This window comes from Panthera pardus, unplaced genomic scaffold, assembly GCF_024362965.1.
Source record: "Panthera pardus isolate Hobbes unplaced genomic scaffold, ASM2436296v1 HiC_scaffold_6, whole genome shotgun sequence".
Lineage (NCBI taxonomy): Eukaryota > Metazoa > Chordata > Mammalia > Carnivora > Felidae > Panthera > Panthera pardus.
This window is the reverse complement of record NW_026526991.1, coordinates 51,993,814-52,009,268: the sequence shown is the minus strand read 5'-3', so window position 1 is coordinate 52,009,268 and position 15,455 is coordinate 51,993,814. Positions and strand designations below refer to the sequence as shown.

General features: G+C 39.6%; 1 protein-coding gene across 1 annotated transcript in view; it reads left to right on the top strand.

Moving 5' to 3' along the window:
- The first annotated feature begins 1,731 nt into the window (after window positions 1–1,731).
- XPOT (exportin for tRNA) overlaps window positions 1,732–15,455 on the top strand; it is a 37,043-nt gene continuing 23,319 nt past the window's right edge. Inside the window, exons 1-6 of the mRNA XM_019454989.2 lie at window positions 1,732–1,998; window positions 5,108–5,241; window positions 9,048–9,130; window positions 12,364–12,420; window positions 13,111–13,180; window positions 13,912–14,130. Of these exons, the coding sequence (XP_019310534.1) occupies window positions 5,182–5,241; window positions 9,048–9,130; window positions 12,364–12,420; window positions 13,111–13,180; window positions 13,912–14,130 (489 nt within the window). The 5' untranslated portion in view covers window positions 1,732–1,998; window positions 5,108–5,181. The remainder of the gene's footprint in view (window positions 1,999–5,107; window positions 5,242–9,047; window positions 9,131–12,363; window positions 12,421–13,110; window positions 13,181–13,911; window positions 14,131–15,455) is intronic.

Here is a 15,455-nt window from a genome sequence, read left to right as displayed (position 1 = left end):
AGACTTAGGGACACCTGAGTGGCTCAGTCGGTTAAGCATCCTGCTTCAGCTCAGGTCACGATCTCCTGGTCTGTGAGTTCGAGCCCCACGTCAGGTTCTGTGGTGACAGCTCAGAGCCCAGAGCCTACTTCAGATTCTGTGTCCCTCCTCTCTTTCTGTCCCTCCCCCTCCCCCATTTGTGCTTTGTCTCTCTCTCAAAATAAATACTAAAAAGAAATTTTTTTAAATAAAGTTGTCAGATTTAATAACCCTTTTGGGTCCTCCTCAATTAGATTCCACCAAGTGCTTTTTTTTTTTTTTTAATTTTTATTTTTAAGTAATCTCTACACCCTATGTGGGGCTTCAAGTGGCATGCTCTACCAGCTGAACCAGCCAGCCTGCCTCCCTATAGGTGCTTCTTTATTGGTTTCAAAATAATGTGAGTTTTCAAAATTGAAAGATTCTTTAAATCCTAGATTATTGAACTACCATAAAGGGTCAATATTACTAGATAAACTTTAGATAAGCTGTAGATAGTAGGTAAGTGGAATAAACCAAACATATTAAAGACTTTGGAGCCACTTGGACTAGGATTAGTATCGGGTCCCCATAGTCCATAGTTGACCAACACCGGTAATATAAGGATCTATGCAATAATCTACTCACTGAGTTTTAACTACAGGCTGGCATTATCCTATGTGCTAAACTCCAGATATACGCTGAACTAGGACAGGAATCTTTGCAGGACATTTTAAAGTTACAAACGCGATGCAACAGTGATAGAAAATATTGTATATATGAGTGGTGTAGTGTCTTGCACCTAGTGGGTCACTAAATAAATGTAGCTGTTGTTACGTTAATTTTATTATACACCTCTTCTGAATTTCCCCTCCCAAATTGTCACTTCAGTCTGAGTGACTATTGCCTAGTCTGTATTCAGTAGTGAATAATCAACAATGAAACCTAAATATTGAGCATTTATTGTGTGCAAAAGCATATATTAACTGAATACTCACAAGAACCCTTTGAGGTCAGTATTATTATTGTCCCCATTTTACAAATGAGTAAACTGAAACACAGAAAATGTCAAGTGCCTGAAACTGAGGTCAACAAGTGTGTGGGGTGGAGAGGTTGGGGTTGTGGCTGGGATTCAAATCTAGGCAGCTGGAACCAATACTGCCTCCGAATAAACGAAGTAACTACCAGAAAAGTAACCTACGAGCAGAGCAGAACTCCCTAAGAATGCTCTCCTTTTCGCCAATGACAATATATTAGTACGTTTCAAGTGGAATTTAAGAATTTTCAGCGCCCCTGAGAGGATCCTCACGCTCCTAGACGCTAAACACGTGGGACCATGGAAGAGCAGTTAAACTGAATCACATGTGGTTTGGATCACGTCATCTGGATCTCAGGAGCGCCGCACTCGAATCCACCAGCTAACGTGAGGAGGCCTTTACGGAGCGTGCTAAGCGCGCCCTACCCTGCGGCTAGGACCACCAGGATTCAGCAGCGCGGGAGGGACTCGCGCCGGACACCCCATCCCGGCATGCACCACAGGCCCGGCGAGCGCCCGGAAGCGCCGCCTGCCCCATGCATGCCGGGAGTTGTAGGCTCCCGGCCCGGGCCCGCGGGCTGCCGTCTGCACTCTCCATGAGGCTGCTGGAGCTGGCCCGCGCGGCGCCGACGCGGGGAGCGCGCTTCGCGCTGACTCAGCGGCGACGGAGGCGGCGGCGGCGTTAGCCGGCCCCTCGCGCTCTTTCCCTTCCTGGGGCGCCGACCCCGCCCGCCTGCTTGCTAGGTTGCCGGTCCGGCGCCACGCAAGAGAAGGCGTCAGGGGACGCGGAGCGGCGCGCGGCCCCAGCCAGCTCTGTCTCCGGCATTAGCGCTGCGGCCGTGGCGGAGGACGACGGCGACAAGGACGAGGGCCGCTCTCCCCGCTCCCTGCGTGCGGCGTCGCTCCGCTCCGCTGACCAGCCCTCGGGAGTGCAGGCGGGGAGGCGGGATGGAGTGATAGGGAAGGTGACTCGGAGCTTGGGGGCGGCGGGACCCGGATCCACCTCGGTCCGCTCGGGAATGCGGGGAAGTTGTCTGGGCGGACTGGCCCGGGGAGCCCCCACGCCAGGGTTGGGGTGCGGGCCGGGGGCCGTCCAGGGAGGTGCGCCCCAAGGCTTGGCGGACTGGGTGGGGGTGGGTACGAACCGCGGCCGTCGCCGCGGAGCGCGTCCCGAATGCGTGGCCGCCCGTTGCCCGGTGTTTCATCACCCGAGTTGCCACGAGGCTCCTTTCGGGGAGGGACGGGGTGGGGGAGGAGGGGGCAAGGCCGGCCGAGGAGGGTCGGCTTCATCTGTGGCCCCTGATGTACTAAAGGTGGCCAGCCTCATTTGTAATAGCGTGTCCTACCAGTTTCAACTGCGGAGACCTCAAACTTGCTTCGCTGCCCACCCCCCAGCCCCAGGACAAAAAGGAGAAAAGTAGTATTTCTGTGTAGTAATTTTGCCAGCACAGACACGCCATTTCTTCTCTTCCCTTCACAGTTTTGCAGGAGTAGACAAGCGTGATGTTCCCTATAACTAGAAGAAACAAGTACTTTTTGAAAGTGCTAATTAGTTGTTACTGGGGGAAGTTACGTTTTATTAAAGCGACTTGTCAGTGTGGTGGTAAAAGACTGGAAAGATTCAGTCCTGGTCTTTGAACAGTCTTTAGTAGGTGTGGAGGAACTTTCCCAGATTGTTTGATTTTTTTTTTTTTTTTTAATGGCTATCAAGGAATAGTTAGGGCTCAGTATTTTAAGTATGTTGCTTGCTTCCCTCCACAACATTTGCTGGATGCGTAATTGACATGTTTATCGCATTGTAACAAATGTTTAAGCCTGCACGTCCGTGGCTTGTTAGAACATTAAGTGTTCATGCACAACCTTTAATTGAGGGAATGGTTACCTTTTCGCACAGGTTGTAACTTTTCAGTTCTTTGCACACACACGTAGGTAATTTACCATTTTATGCTTATTTATGTTCCACTGCATATTGATTTTTATCCAAGTGCCTCTCTATGGGGGATTCTTTCTGTACCGACAACGGTAACAAGTTTATGTTTCCTTAGGTTATTTACTGGCCAGTTTTTTTCTTAAGACCAGTGCTGTTTCACTTGATAGAACTAAAGCGACTCAGCTTAAGCAATTTTCCCTAAATTCAAGATGATTTTATAGGACGTTTTAATACGGAATTCACAGAAACTCAGATTTTCTGAGTATGCAGTTTTCCAAGGAATCATTAAATTTTCATTTTTGCAGGGGTGAGGGAAGAAAACCTGTGTTTTCCAATCTGTTCAAATGCCCATTTTTTAGTATATGATAAATCTAGACTACTCCAAGTAGTCCCCTTCCCCCATGTGGCAAGCTCTGAATTCTAAATAACCTGTTGAGGGCCCACTATGTGCCAGGCATGCTTTACATGTCTTATCTCACTGAAGTCTTAACAGCTTTATGAGGTAGATGGTCTCTTTCCCACTTCATAGAAAGGGCTGTTTTTTTCAGATTTCCTAGTTGTCCATGTGGCCCCAGTTTGAAAATTACTAGATTGGAGTACAAATCCAGGTATTTCCAAACCCAAAGCCTATGTTCTATGTCTTAGAGGCATAATGGTGAATATTTGAGACAGTTCTTTCCCTTCAAGATTATGGAGAGAAAACAAGGAGGCAGCGACAACATATCAGCACTTAAGAGGGGCATTTAATCCAGTTTAGGAGAATTGGACAATAGGGATCAAAGAAGTTTTCTGGAAAGAGGTGACATCTAAGCTGAGTTTTGAAGGACAGGCAGGGGTTAACAAAGTAACAAGAAAAGAGCAGTGAGTGCAAAGATGAAAGGCCAAATACCACTGGCCTTGCTGGGTTCAGCTGAAGAATAGTCATTCAAAAGTGTGTGCACCTTAATCCTGGGGGGGGGGGGGGGGGGGGCGGTGCTACACTGCCTTGCTGTAGTCTGCAAGTATCTAGAAATAAGAAGGGGCTGGACTTTACTCTCCAAGGGCTCTCAGCACATAACCCGATTTATTTGTTTCAGGCAGGCCCTGGGGAAGACAGAAAAGCATATTGTAGTTGGGGTCCTCTAACCTAGATCAGATCCTGGCCTCACCACTCCCAGAAAGGCTGTGCACCCCCATCCCGGGCCTTTAGTCTCTTGGCTTCTTTAGGCTCTGATCTTCTCTTTGGTTTATGATAATTAAAACACCCCTCCCCCCCCCAAAAAAAAAAGCCCTACAGCCATTTTATGTGAGCAGTAGTCCTGGTTTTTCTACCTCATAGGTATTGAGAGGATAAATGTGATTTTCACATTATTTAGAATTTGTTCCTTGTTTCCTCAACTGTACATTGTATCAAAAACCAAGTAGCCTTTTGGGACTTAATCATGTTCTTACTTGAGAACGTTCGACCATATATTGTGAAAAAGTGAATTGCTTTCCAGAGACTAAATATTCTTAAGACTAGTCAGTATTAAGTTCTTTATCAATTTTTATAGCTACTATTAAAAAATGTTTTGTGAAATAACATTTCTAAAAGTGGCTGTCAAGAGAGTCTGTTGTTTAAAAGTTAAATGCCTGGTTTTTCACTCCTCCACTTCTCTTTCATTTGACTTCTCTTGAAGTACTTGGTAGACACTCCAGTAAGGATATTGAACTCTGAGGTCACTATTTAGCCATTCTGAGTTCTGTATTTTTTTTTTAAGATTTGTGATATTGACAAATGGAAAGGGGCAAATTAGTATAATAAGATAATCTAGGCTTGTCATTTTTTGGTGTAGTCATACAGTTGTACTTTTAAGTACTGGAGGTAATAATATTGCATAAATTAGATACTTCTGTTTAGAGATGAGTTACTTCCTATATTCATGATCTTAAAGAAAAATTTGAGAACATCAATGACATATGTTAGATTTTTAGAAATTACACATTTGTGGAGTATTTAGTATTTCTTCTAAGACGGGCTCCTTTAGTTGTAATTTTGGATAGTTTTCAAAAGTTCTTTTAACATTTAAACTTCTTTGCATAATGTTATCCACTTGTGATATTCTGGATAAGCATTAATTTTGTTTATCAAATGTTTTCTTTCAACTTTTTGTGTGTCTGTGCAGATGTTTGTGGATTCTTCTGTGGGATCAGAGGGCACGCCTATTGTAATCAGAAAACTCCAAGAATAGCAGCAGGGATGGATGAACAGGCTCTTTTAGGGCTAAATCCAAATGCTGATTCAGACTTCAGACAAAGGGTAAGTTAAGTCAGCTTAATCATTTTTTAAAGGTTACTACAGATTTGCATTTTAGAGGACTTGAATTAAAAAAAAAATACATCTGATGAAGATTTCATTTGAGTAGACATGAATGGAGACAAATTTGATGTACTTGAATATATTCTGAATATACAAACAGTGAGCATTGTGATTTGTGTTTTAAAAGTTGGTTTAACAAGTATTGAAATCCCATGTGTGATTCAAGGCAGCTCTTTATGTCACATCAGTCATTGTTTCTATTTAGTTAAAAGTTGTAATGCAAAGACTCTTCGAAGAACTTTCCATAGTGACAGACATGCGTGTTTTATCTTTCTATTGCCTGGCTTGGTCTGATGTTAATGATACTTAACATCCTTGTTATTTAGTCCAGGCAGACATGTAAATTAGCAGTTAGAATATGCCATGTCTTAGGTTACATAAAATGGTCAGATGACAAGGAATCCATGGGGCGCTGGGATATTTGGACAATTAAACATAATGTAGGCTACACCTGTAATCATGGCTATAGCTGAATGATAAAAGAAGAATCTAAAGAGCAAGCCTATAATTACATTTGTTAAAGATGTGGGTGTTTTGAAGTATAGGGTAAGTGGAAGGAGAATCCTTTTCTCTTTCCACTTCTCATAGCAAAGGATATTTTTTACAAATGAGCTAAATGAGGTTAACAATCTCACTAAATAGTATTGCAGTTTTTGTGCTTTTAAGCAGAATTTTCTTCAGTAGTAAAAAAAAAAAAAAAAAAAAAAAATTTAAGCAGAATTTTCTTCAGTAGTAAACAAAAAAACAAAAAAAAACCCAAGTACTTTCTAATACAGTTTCATGCCTCTGCTGTTGAATAAGTAACAAGCCCTCCACATTGAGGGCAATAACAGGAATTGAGATTTAAATATCTGGCTAGTTACAAGATACCTAACAAACTAGTTAGGACATCAAAAGACATTTAAAATCACGTTTTCTCTGTGTAGACAAATTTCTTTCCACAGGAGTTTAAGCTGCCTTATCTTCAAACCCTTAGTCACATAGTTGAAGTATCATAGATGTTTACCTTGGTATTGTATGGCTATGATTAAAAGCCTTTTAGTATTTGTTATTATAGTCTTTTGTGGTTTTTTTTTTTTTATGATCCCTTTTGGAAATTATTCATTTTTTATTAAATACCACAATCCAACAGATTAAAAAAATTTTTTTAAATGCTTATTTATATTTGAGAGAAAGAGAGATGGAGTGTGAGCAGGGGAGGGGCGGAGAGAAACAGAGACAGAATCCTCAGCAGGCATCAGGCTCTGAGCTGTCAGCAGAGCCTGAAGCAGGGCTCAAACCCACAAATTGAGAGGTCATGACCTGAGCCGAAGTCAGATGCTTAACAGATCAAACCACCCAGGTACCCTCTCCCAACACATTTTTTAAATGTGTAATTATTTTATTTTTTGGAGAAGTAAACCTAATGCATTGTTAGTAGTTTTAATATAAAGTTACGCTTTTATCAATAAAATTGAGTTCCATCAGTCATAGGCATATATTAAGCATCCAAATTCAGGCTTAATTTGATCCCCTTAAGCCATCCTGAGTAATGGAATTAATTAGGATAAAAAAGAAGGAATCTTAAAGTGAGTTCTAATAGTTCTGATGCTGGAAATGAGTAGTTGGGACACTAATTCAGTTTGATTGTAAGATAACTGTGTGCCAACCCCATTTCTTAGTTGTCTGGCTATAGTTCTGTTTTTCTACAGGGGCAGTAGCTGAAGTGCCTCTGTTGCCACTTAGAAGCAGCAATCTAGAGCATTAGAAAAAAGGTATGAAATAAAAGAAATAGGTGATAAAAGCTTTGACTTGTTCATCATTGCCACAAAATTTTATTTTAAAATGTTGGTAATGCATGGATTCAGAGTTAAAAGACTTCAGTTAAAAACTGAAAACTTTCAAGTTATTTTCACTTTTTTAATGGAATCGCTGTCTTTGGCTTAAAACTTACTAGTTAAAGAAACTGGTAGGTCAGTGATACACTGAATCCCCCCCCCCCGCCTTTTTTTTGGTAAGTGATACATTAGGTGGTAATGCAACGTACATGATTGACTTCCACCTTGTCCTTAAATGGGACAATAAATGTTCCTAAAGGAAACCCAACGTTTCATGGAATATTGTTAGACAACAACTGAACTAGATTCTTTGCAGCAGCCTGGGTTCTTCTGGTCTTAATTTTCAAAGAGAGCCATTATTTATACTTGTGGGAGCAGCCAGTGAGACCACATATGAAAACCCATTCCCTAATCCCTCACTGATACAATTATAATAAAAGAATATCACTTAAATATGGTAGCTTTTTGGCTTTTTTTTTAAACCTCTAACCTAAAGAAAAAATTTTACATCTTGATTGTGTGTATGTGTGTGTGTACAGACATATATGAATAAATATATTTTTTATTTAAAAAATTTTTTTTTAACATTTATTCATTTTTGAGAGACAGAGACAACATGCGTGGGGGATGGGCAGAGAGAGAGGGAGACATAGAATCTAAAGCAGGCTCCAGGCTCCGAGCTGTCAGCACAGAGCCCGACGTGGAGCTTGAACCCACGAGCTGCGAGACCATGACCTGAGCCGAAGTCGGATTGTTTAACCGACTAAGCCACCCAGGTGCCCCAAGTAAATATATTTTTTACATGTGTATACTGTGTGTATGTATATATATGTGTACATATGTACACATTTTATATGTATGTATATATATACATACACACAGTATACACATGTACACATATATACACACACGTACTCATATATAACTAAAACAATTTACGCAACATAATATGTGCAGTGTACTGATATTCTGTCATTTTTTTTATTGCTGATCAAGAGCTATACAATTTATTTCATTACTATTGGAGCACAAACCATAGCTTTAAAAATATTTACTAATTAAAATTAGGTTCCTCTAATACGTAATGTTCTTTCTACGTCATTTCAAGGTTTATATCAGTCATTTCAAGGTTTATATCAGCTTTAAAATTATCTAGCACTGTTTTTGTGTTCTTGGCTGTTTGAGGTACTTTTCACAGCTCGCTAGGATTACTATTTGTCCATTGTCCTACGTGACATCTGTATCTGTCATTGATGCCATTTGAAACAGGCTACTGGAAGAGTGGCAGAAGTCGTTCCCATTTTCCCAGCAATCTAGTAAGGAGCACATGGACTTGGTGCTTCATCCATCTTGACTATATTTTTGAACAAAGCCCTGAATTCCCAAGCAGAGAAATATGAAACATTTCCTAAAGCTTTTCAATTGTTAGTACTTTTCCAAAATTCATATCATGTAATTGGACTCATTTTGTAATCACCTCTTTAATAGCATATTTGCTATTAAATAGGAAAAATGCCCTTTATGTACCATTTTATAATTACATATACCTCAGGAACACCGCACTCGACAAAGCACTTGTGGTTTTTCTCTTAATGCTCCTAATTATTCACGGGACAAAGCACTTGTGGTTTTTCTCTTAATGCTCCTAATTATTCACGGAGGTCTGCAGGGCATTTTTGTGTTGTCTTCTTTGCTGTAAGGAAACAGGAGTATCTAACTAATAGAATTTGCTTTTTACGTAACCTTTTTTCTAGGAATGATCACTAAGTTGCACATACTTAGAAGCCAGTATTTTAGCGCTTTTTTTTTTTTTTTTTTTTTTTAGGTGGATTGATTTGTTTATGGTTTGCTACTCATAAAATATTTTAGTATCAGTAAGGCACTGAGACTGACCATTCCACATATGTTTTCGGCTTTGTAATCTTACAGGCCCTGGCCTATTTTGAGCAGTTAAAGATTTCCCCAGATGCCTGGCAAGTGTGTGCTGAAGCTCTGGCCCAAAGGACATACAGGTAATTAAAACAAAATTTGCATGACTTAGAGGAATTTAAATTTCTGTGAACTTGATAGGACTCTTAAATTTGCCTGTATTTGGAAAACGTTTCCATAAAAACATTTTATGGCTTGTGTTTTGGAAAACCATTCAGTGTAGAAATGAGAAAAATAGTAAACTAATAATTTGGCCATTCCAGGATTGACTTTTCAGTAAGTCTGTCTTTTGCCGTATGCTTTTTGCACCCGATAGCAGATCCCAGCAGGAATACAGTGCAGTAAGAACTTCCTTATGATGGTTTTCTAAAAGGTTGGCAGAGGAGGTAGTCATAAATTGTATGTATCTTAAGTTTTTATTTTAATTTAAAGTATAAAAAAAATTTAGAGTGTATACACATTCACTTAGCAGCTTCTTTATATTAAATCAAGCTCTTTCCTTTATGTATATGCCACTACCATTCACTTCATCATTCTTACATTGATCACACCTATAATGCATCCTCTACAGTTTCCACTTTGGCTCTCCAGTGGATTGAAGAAGTTAGATGGTTTAGTTACTTAGCCTCACCTCTCCAAGTCTTCTAGTTATCTAGCCCACATCAAATATGCAGAAGGATTTTCCTTTTATAATCAAATTTTTTTAATTTTTCTTTTTGTTTGTTTATTCACTTAGAGACAGCACAAGTGGGGGACAGGTGGAGAGAGAGTCCCAAGCAGGCTGTCTGAACCATCAGCTCAAAGCCTGACCTGGGGCTCAGATTCACAAACAGTGAGATCATGACCTGAGCCAGTCAGTCACTTAACTGACTGAGCCAGCCAGGTGCCCCCTTTTTAAAAATTTTATTTTAGGGGTGCCTGAGTGGCTCAGTCAGTTGAGTGTCCCAGTTTTTTATTTTGGCTCAGGTTGTGATCCCAGGATTGGGGGATTGAGTCCTGTGTCGGGCTCTGTGCCGAATGTGGAGCCTGCTTAAGATTCATTTTCTTTCTTTCTCTCTCCCTCCCCCTCCCTCCCCCTCCCCCCCCTTTCTTTCTCTCCCTCCCTCCCTCCCCCCCCCGCTTTCTCTCTCTCCCTCCCTCCCTCTTCTCCTCTCCCCCCAATCCCCTGCTCCTCCCCCTGGCTTGGCATACGCTCTCTCTCTAAAATAAATTTTAAAAACTTAAAAAGGAAAAAAAATTATTAAAAATTTTTATTTTAATTCCAGTTAATTAACATGCAGTGTTATATTGTTTCCAGGTGTACAATATAGTGATCACCCTGTGCTCATCATGACAAGTGCCCTCCTTAATCCCCATCACCTATTTAACCCATTCCCTATTTAACCCATTCCCTTAGCCACCTCGCCTCTGGTAATCATCAGTTTGTTCTCTATAATTAAAAGTCTTTTTCTTGGTTTATGTATCTCGCTTTTATTTTTTCCCCTTTGTTCATTTGTTTCTTAAATTCCGCATATGAGTGAAATCACAGAGTATTTCTCTTTCTGTGACTGACTTATTTCACTTAGCATTATATACACTAGCTTCATCCAAGTCATTACAAACGGCAAGATTTCTTTCTTTTTTATGGCTGAATAATATTCCATTGTGTATCTATACCACCTTTTCTTTATGCATTCATCTCTCAGTGGACACTTGGGCTGCTTCCATGTCTTGGCTATTGCAAATAGTGCTGCTATAAACACAGGGGTGCATGTATCCCTTTGAATTAGTGTCCTAAGGTTTTTCCTTTTTGTAGTGTGACTTCCTGTGAAGTCTTTTTAAAGCGTTCAGCTTAATTTTTACAAAAATAGGAACTTTCATACTCATTTCATTAGTTTATATAATGGTTAACTAAGTTACTTAACTGAAAAAGACATACAATTGACATAGTAGGGCGTAGGGAAACCCAGCTGACTTAGGGTAAGCAGACAACTTGCTGGTGGCAGTAGATGCCCCTGGGTGTTAGTGATGGCTTCTAGCTGGCATAGTCAACGTGCTGTGGCTGTGAGTTGCCACCGTTGACGGTTGGAACCAAGTACTCCACGTTAGAGTTTATTTCGAGAACATCTATATGCCTTAGAGGATATAAGATCTGGCTTTTAAAAGGATTTCTGTAGTATATTTTCCAGTGGAAACCTAAGTCTTTTATAGTTCAGTTAAGGCTTCAGTGTCATCCATGGTAAGGATAGAAACCTTAAGTTCTCAGAAGAGGTGGTAATTAAACCTAACTTAATTAAAAGATTGTTTCAACTTCTTGTGTGTGAAATTATTTTGTTTAGTTAATTCATGTAGTCTAAATTAAGATACTGCCTATCCTTGTGTTTACCAGTTAGCTTTAGATATGAAAAATTGTTCAATGATTAAGGCTGGCCCAGACAAACTACACTACATGAACAGATTGTTGTTATTGCTGGTATTTTTGGTTTTGCTTTGTTTATTTATTTATTTTGAGAGAGAGAGAGTTGAGAGCAGGGGTGGGACAGAGAGAGGGAGAGAGAATCCCAAGCAGGCTCCGCCCTGCCACCGCAGAGCCCTATGGGAGACTCGAACTCACGAACCGAACCGCAAGACCATTTGACCTGAGCTGAAACCCACTTGAACACTTAAATCGACTGAGCCACCTAGGCACCCCTGTTGTTCTCTAAACGGATTTTGTTAGAGATTGTAGTTGACTCACTGCAGCTCTGCATCACCCCTAGAGAGACCCTTGAGAGTAGAAAACTGGTAGATAACTGATTTTTGCTCCCTTCTTACAAGGGCAGTGTATCTGTAACTTGGTTTTCTGCATGACATTTTGAGGCTGAACTACCAGTCCGAGTGACACTGCTCGTTTTGGATTTGGTGCAATGGAGCTGTCTAGGGTTGAATTTTAAGTATGATTTCAGTTACTAATCTCTGTTGGAATCAATCTCTGGGTATTTGACCATTTGTTATTCTACCCCTATTCTAGCCTTTCTGTTGTAAAGTGTAGGAGTTGTTACAGGAATCCAAACATCTAGAATTTAGGGGGAATCCCTTCTGTTCGCAAAGCGGTATACTTAAGCTGCATCTTAATTTTTGTCATCATTTTGCTTATCAGATTTAATGGAAATATTCATCATTGTATAATATTGAAGTTCTAAACAAATGGATATCTGCGTAACATATGAGATCAAGAGGTAGAAAGGAAGCCAAAGGTCTCCTTTGAGAAACTTTTCAGCTGTTTCACTAGTATTTTACTTTTGATTTGTTTTCTCTAAATTCTGTTCTAACCTGGTTTTCCTTTTTTCTTTTTTAGTGATGATCACATAAAGTTTTTCTGCTTTCAAGTACTGGAACATCAAGTTAAATACAAGTAAGGCTTTTCTCACTGTTTTGACTCTGAAATTTGTGAGGAGAGACCATTTTCTAAGTTAGTTTTTTTCTGGGAAAATCATAATATAAGCTGTAGGTTGAGAGTGCATAAGTCACATCCAGTTTATAGATGTGTTTTGATTTATTCCAAAGTGTTTTAAAAATACTGACTTCATTGGTTACAATAAAAAATCCAGACATTTCACACAACAAATTAGATTTCAAGCTTCTCTGGAAAAATCAGAAGATCTAGCAACAGCAAACCTGTTTTCTACATGATAACTCTGTTGGAGGTTAGTGGCAGTGTGGCCGTTTGCATTTAGAAACCTGCCTCAATTAAGCAGAAAACAGTGAATCACTGCTCAGAGGACCCTTGGTTTGCCTGTCGATTTATTTTGTAAGTCACAGACCTCAAAACATAGCCATATTTCCATTTGAAAAATTCCACAGCTCCCATTTTATTTTCACGTGAGCTGAACCTTAAACTAAGATCAGTGGTTGATATACTACCTACCAGGCCCACCCGTCTTTTCTTTAAAGCCATGATGAGAAGCATTCTCAATTTATTTTAGGGAGTTTTAAGTAATTGAGTGTTACATAGATTTTCCCTTTCAAATATATGAGGCTGTTACTTTTTAAACCACAGACACCAAATACAGGCGTTACTATTTTTCTTCTCTATTTTGGACAGATACTCAGAACTAACTACAGTTCAGCAACAACTAATTAGGGAGACGCTCATCTCTTGGCTTCAAGCTCAGGTAAACTAGTAATTTTATTCCGTACCTCAAATTGCCAGATATTTAAATTTTTAGTTTTGTAAGAGTTTAAAATTTTACCTCAAAAATGTTGGACATTTATCCTCCATTTGATCCCATAGCTCTTTTAGAAAGTGCTGATTTCAAAGATCATGGGTATAAGAAAGCCTAGCAATGATTTAAAATTATATCAATAACTGAAACTGTCATGCTTTCCATGACACATTGTTGAAACTTGGTTTTAAAATAGTTTGTTGTTGTTTAACTACTTGACAGAAACAGATACTTGTTTACTTTTAAACATGAGCCCTCCTGGACAGCCTCTTTACAAAGGGGGGGGGGGGGAATCTTAGAGTTTTTTGTTCATGTTGTGTTCTTTTTTGTTAATTTTAACTAATCTTAACATATAAAGTAGTAGTTATGTAGGTGGAATTTTTATTTTCCTTAAAGAGCAAACAGCTAGAAGAAAAGCAGTTAGTAAAAGGAGTAAGTAGTAAAACTCTACATGTGAAACTTTTCTCTAAAAGTGTGAGAAAGAGAAGTAACCATCTTTGACTCTTTTCCACCTGGGTAATCACTTAAATACTTTGGTAATTTTTAAGCATATTTGTTGCATAGCTAATCTAGACTGTGTAGAGGTTTGGTGAGTTTTTGCCTATCGATGATAAATAGGAAAACAGTATGAGAGTTTCCAGTTTACATTTGATTTCAAGGACAATTTCTCTGTTTGTCAGATGCTGAATCCCCAACCAGAGAAGACCTTTATACGAAATAAAGCAGCCCAAGTCTTCGCCTTGCTTTTTGTTACAGAATATCTCACTAGATGGCCCAAGTTTTTTTTTGACATTCTCTCAGTAGTGGACCTAAATCCAAGGGGAGTAGATCTGTACCTCCGAATCCTCATGGCAATTGATTCCGAGTTGGTGGATCGTGATGTGGTGCATACATCAGAGGCAAGTAACTTCCCATTAATTGTTAGTTGATTTTTTTTAAGTTTATCCATTTTGAAAGAGAGAGCATGCGTGAGAGAATCCAGTTCATGAGCGCAAGAGGGGCAGACAGGGAGAGAGAAAGAATCCCATGCAGGCTCTGTGCTGAGCCCAATGCAGGGCTCAGTCCCAAGACCGTGAGATCATGACCTGAGCTGAAATCAAGAGTTGCATGCTCAACCAACTGAGCCACCCAAGTGCCTGTAATTGTTAGTTTTTAATGAAGATTTTGTAGGAGGTGATGGGAACATAATAAAAAAAGAGTGGGATGTCTCTTTTATTCAGAGACACATTTTCTTTTTTTTTTTTAATTAAAAAAAATATTTTTTTTTAATGTTTATTTTTGAGACAGAGTGCAAGCAGGGGAAGGGCAGAGAGAGAGGGAGACACAGAATCTGAACTGGGCTCCAGGCTCTGAGCTGTCAGTACAGAACCTGACATGGGGCTCAAACCCATGGACTGTAAGATCATGACCTGAGCTGAAGTCAGATGCTTAACACACTGAGCCACCCAGGCATCCCTGGAGACACGTTTTCTTTTCTTTTTCTTTCTTCTTTTTTTTTTTTTTTTGTTATTTATTTTAGTAATTTCTACATTCAACATGGGGCTCAAACATCCCCAAGATCAAGAGTTGTATGCTCTTCAACTGAGCCAGCCAGGTATCCCCAAATTTTTGCAATGATTATAAATTCACCCATTTTTAATTTTGTTCTACAAAGGAACTTGAACTGGCTTTTTTCCCCCAAGTGTATGTTGAAATTAGAGTATTACTTTAGAGGTTTGTTTTTTGTTTTTTGTTTTTTTGGTGGTTTTGGGGTTTTTTTGTTCATTTGTTTTGTAATGAGGCAAGTACTTTCTCCAATGAACTACACAAATTGGTTCTCTTAGGAATTTTTGAAGCAATGCAGTCTGTATTTACTCCTGCTATATAGTTAGTGAGGAGGTATCGTTGCTTATCAATCTGTGCCCTTTCTTCTGTATTCTCAATTACACAGCCCATCACCTTAGTCTTTATTTCTTCATTATCTGATATAACTTTTCTCCTTATTCTTTCACTTTTTTTTAATGGTTTATTTATTTTGAGAGCACGTGGGCAGGGAAGGGCAGAGAGAGAAGAGAGAATCCAAGCAGGCTCCGTGATGTCAGTGCAGAGCTTGACACAGGTCTTGATCTCACAAAAAAACCGCAACATCATGACCTGAGCCAAAATCAAGAGTAAGATGCTTAACTGATTGAGTTACCCAGGCACCACACTTTCTCCTTATTCTTTTTTTTTTTTTTTTTTTTAA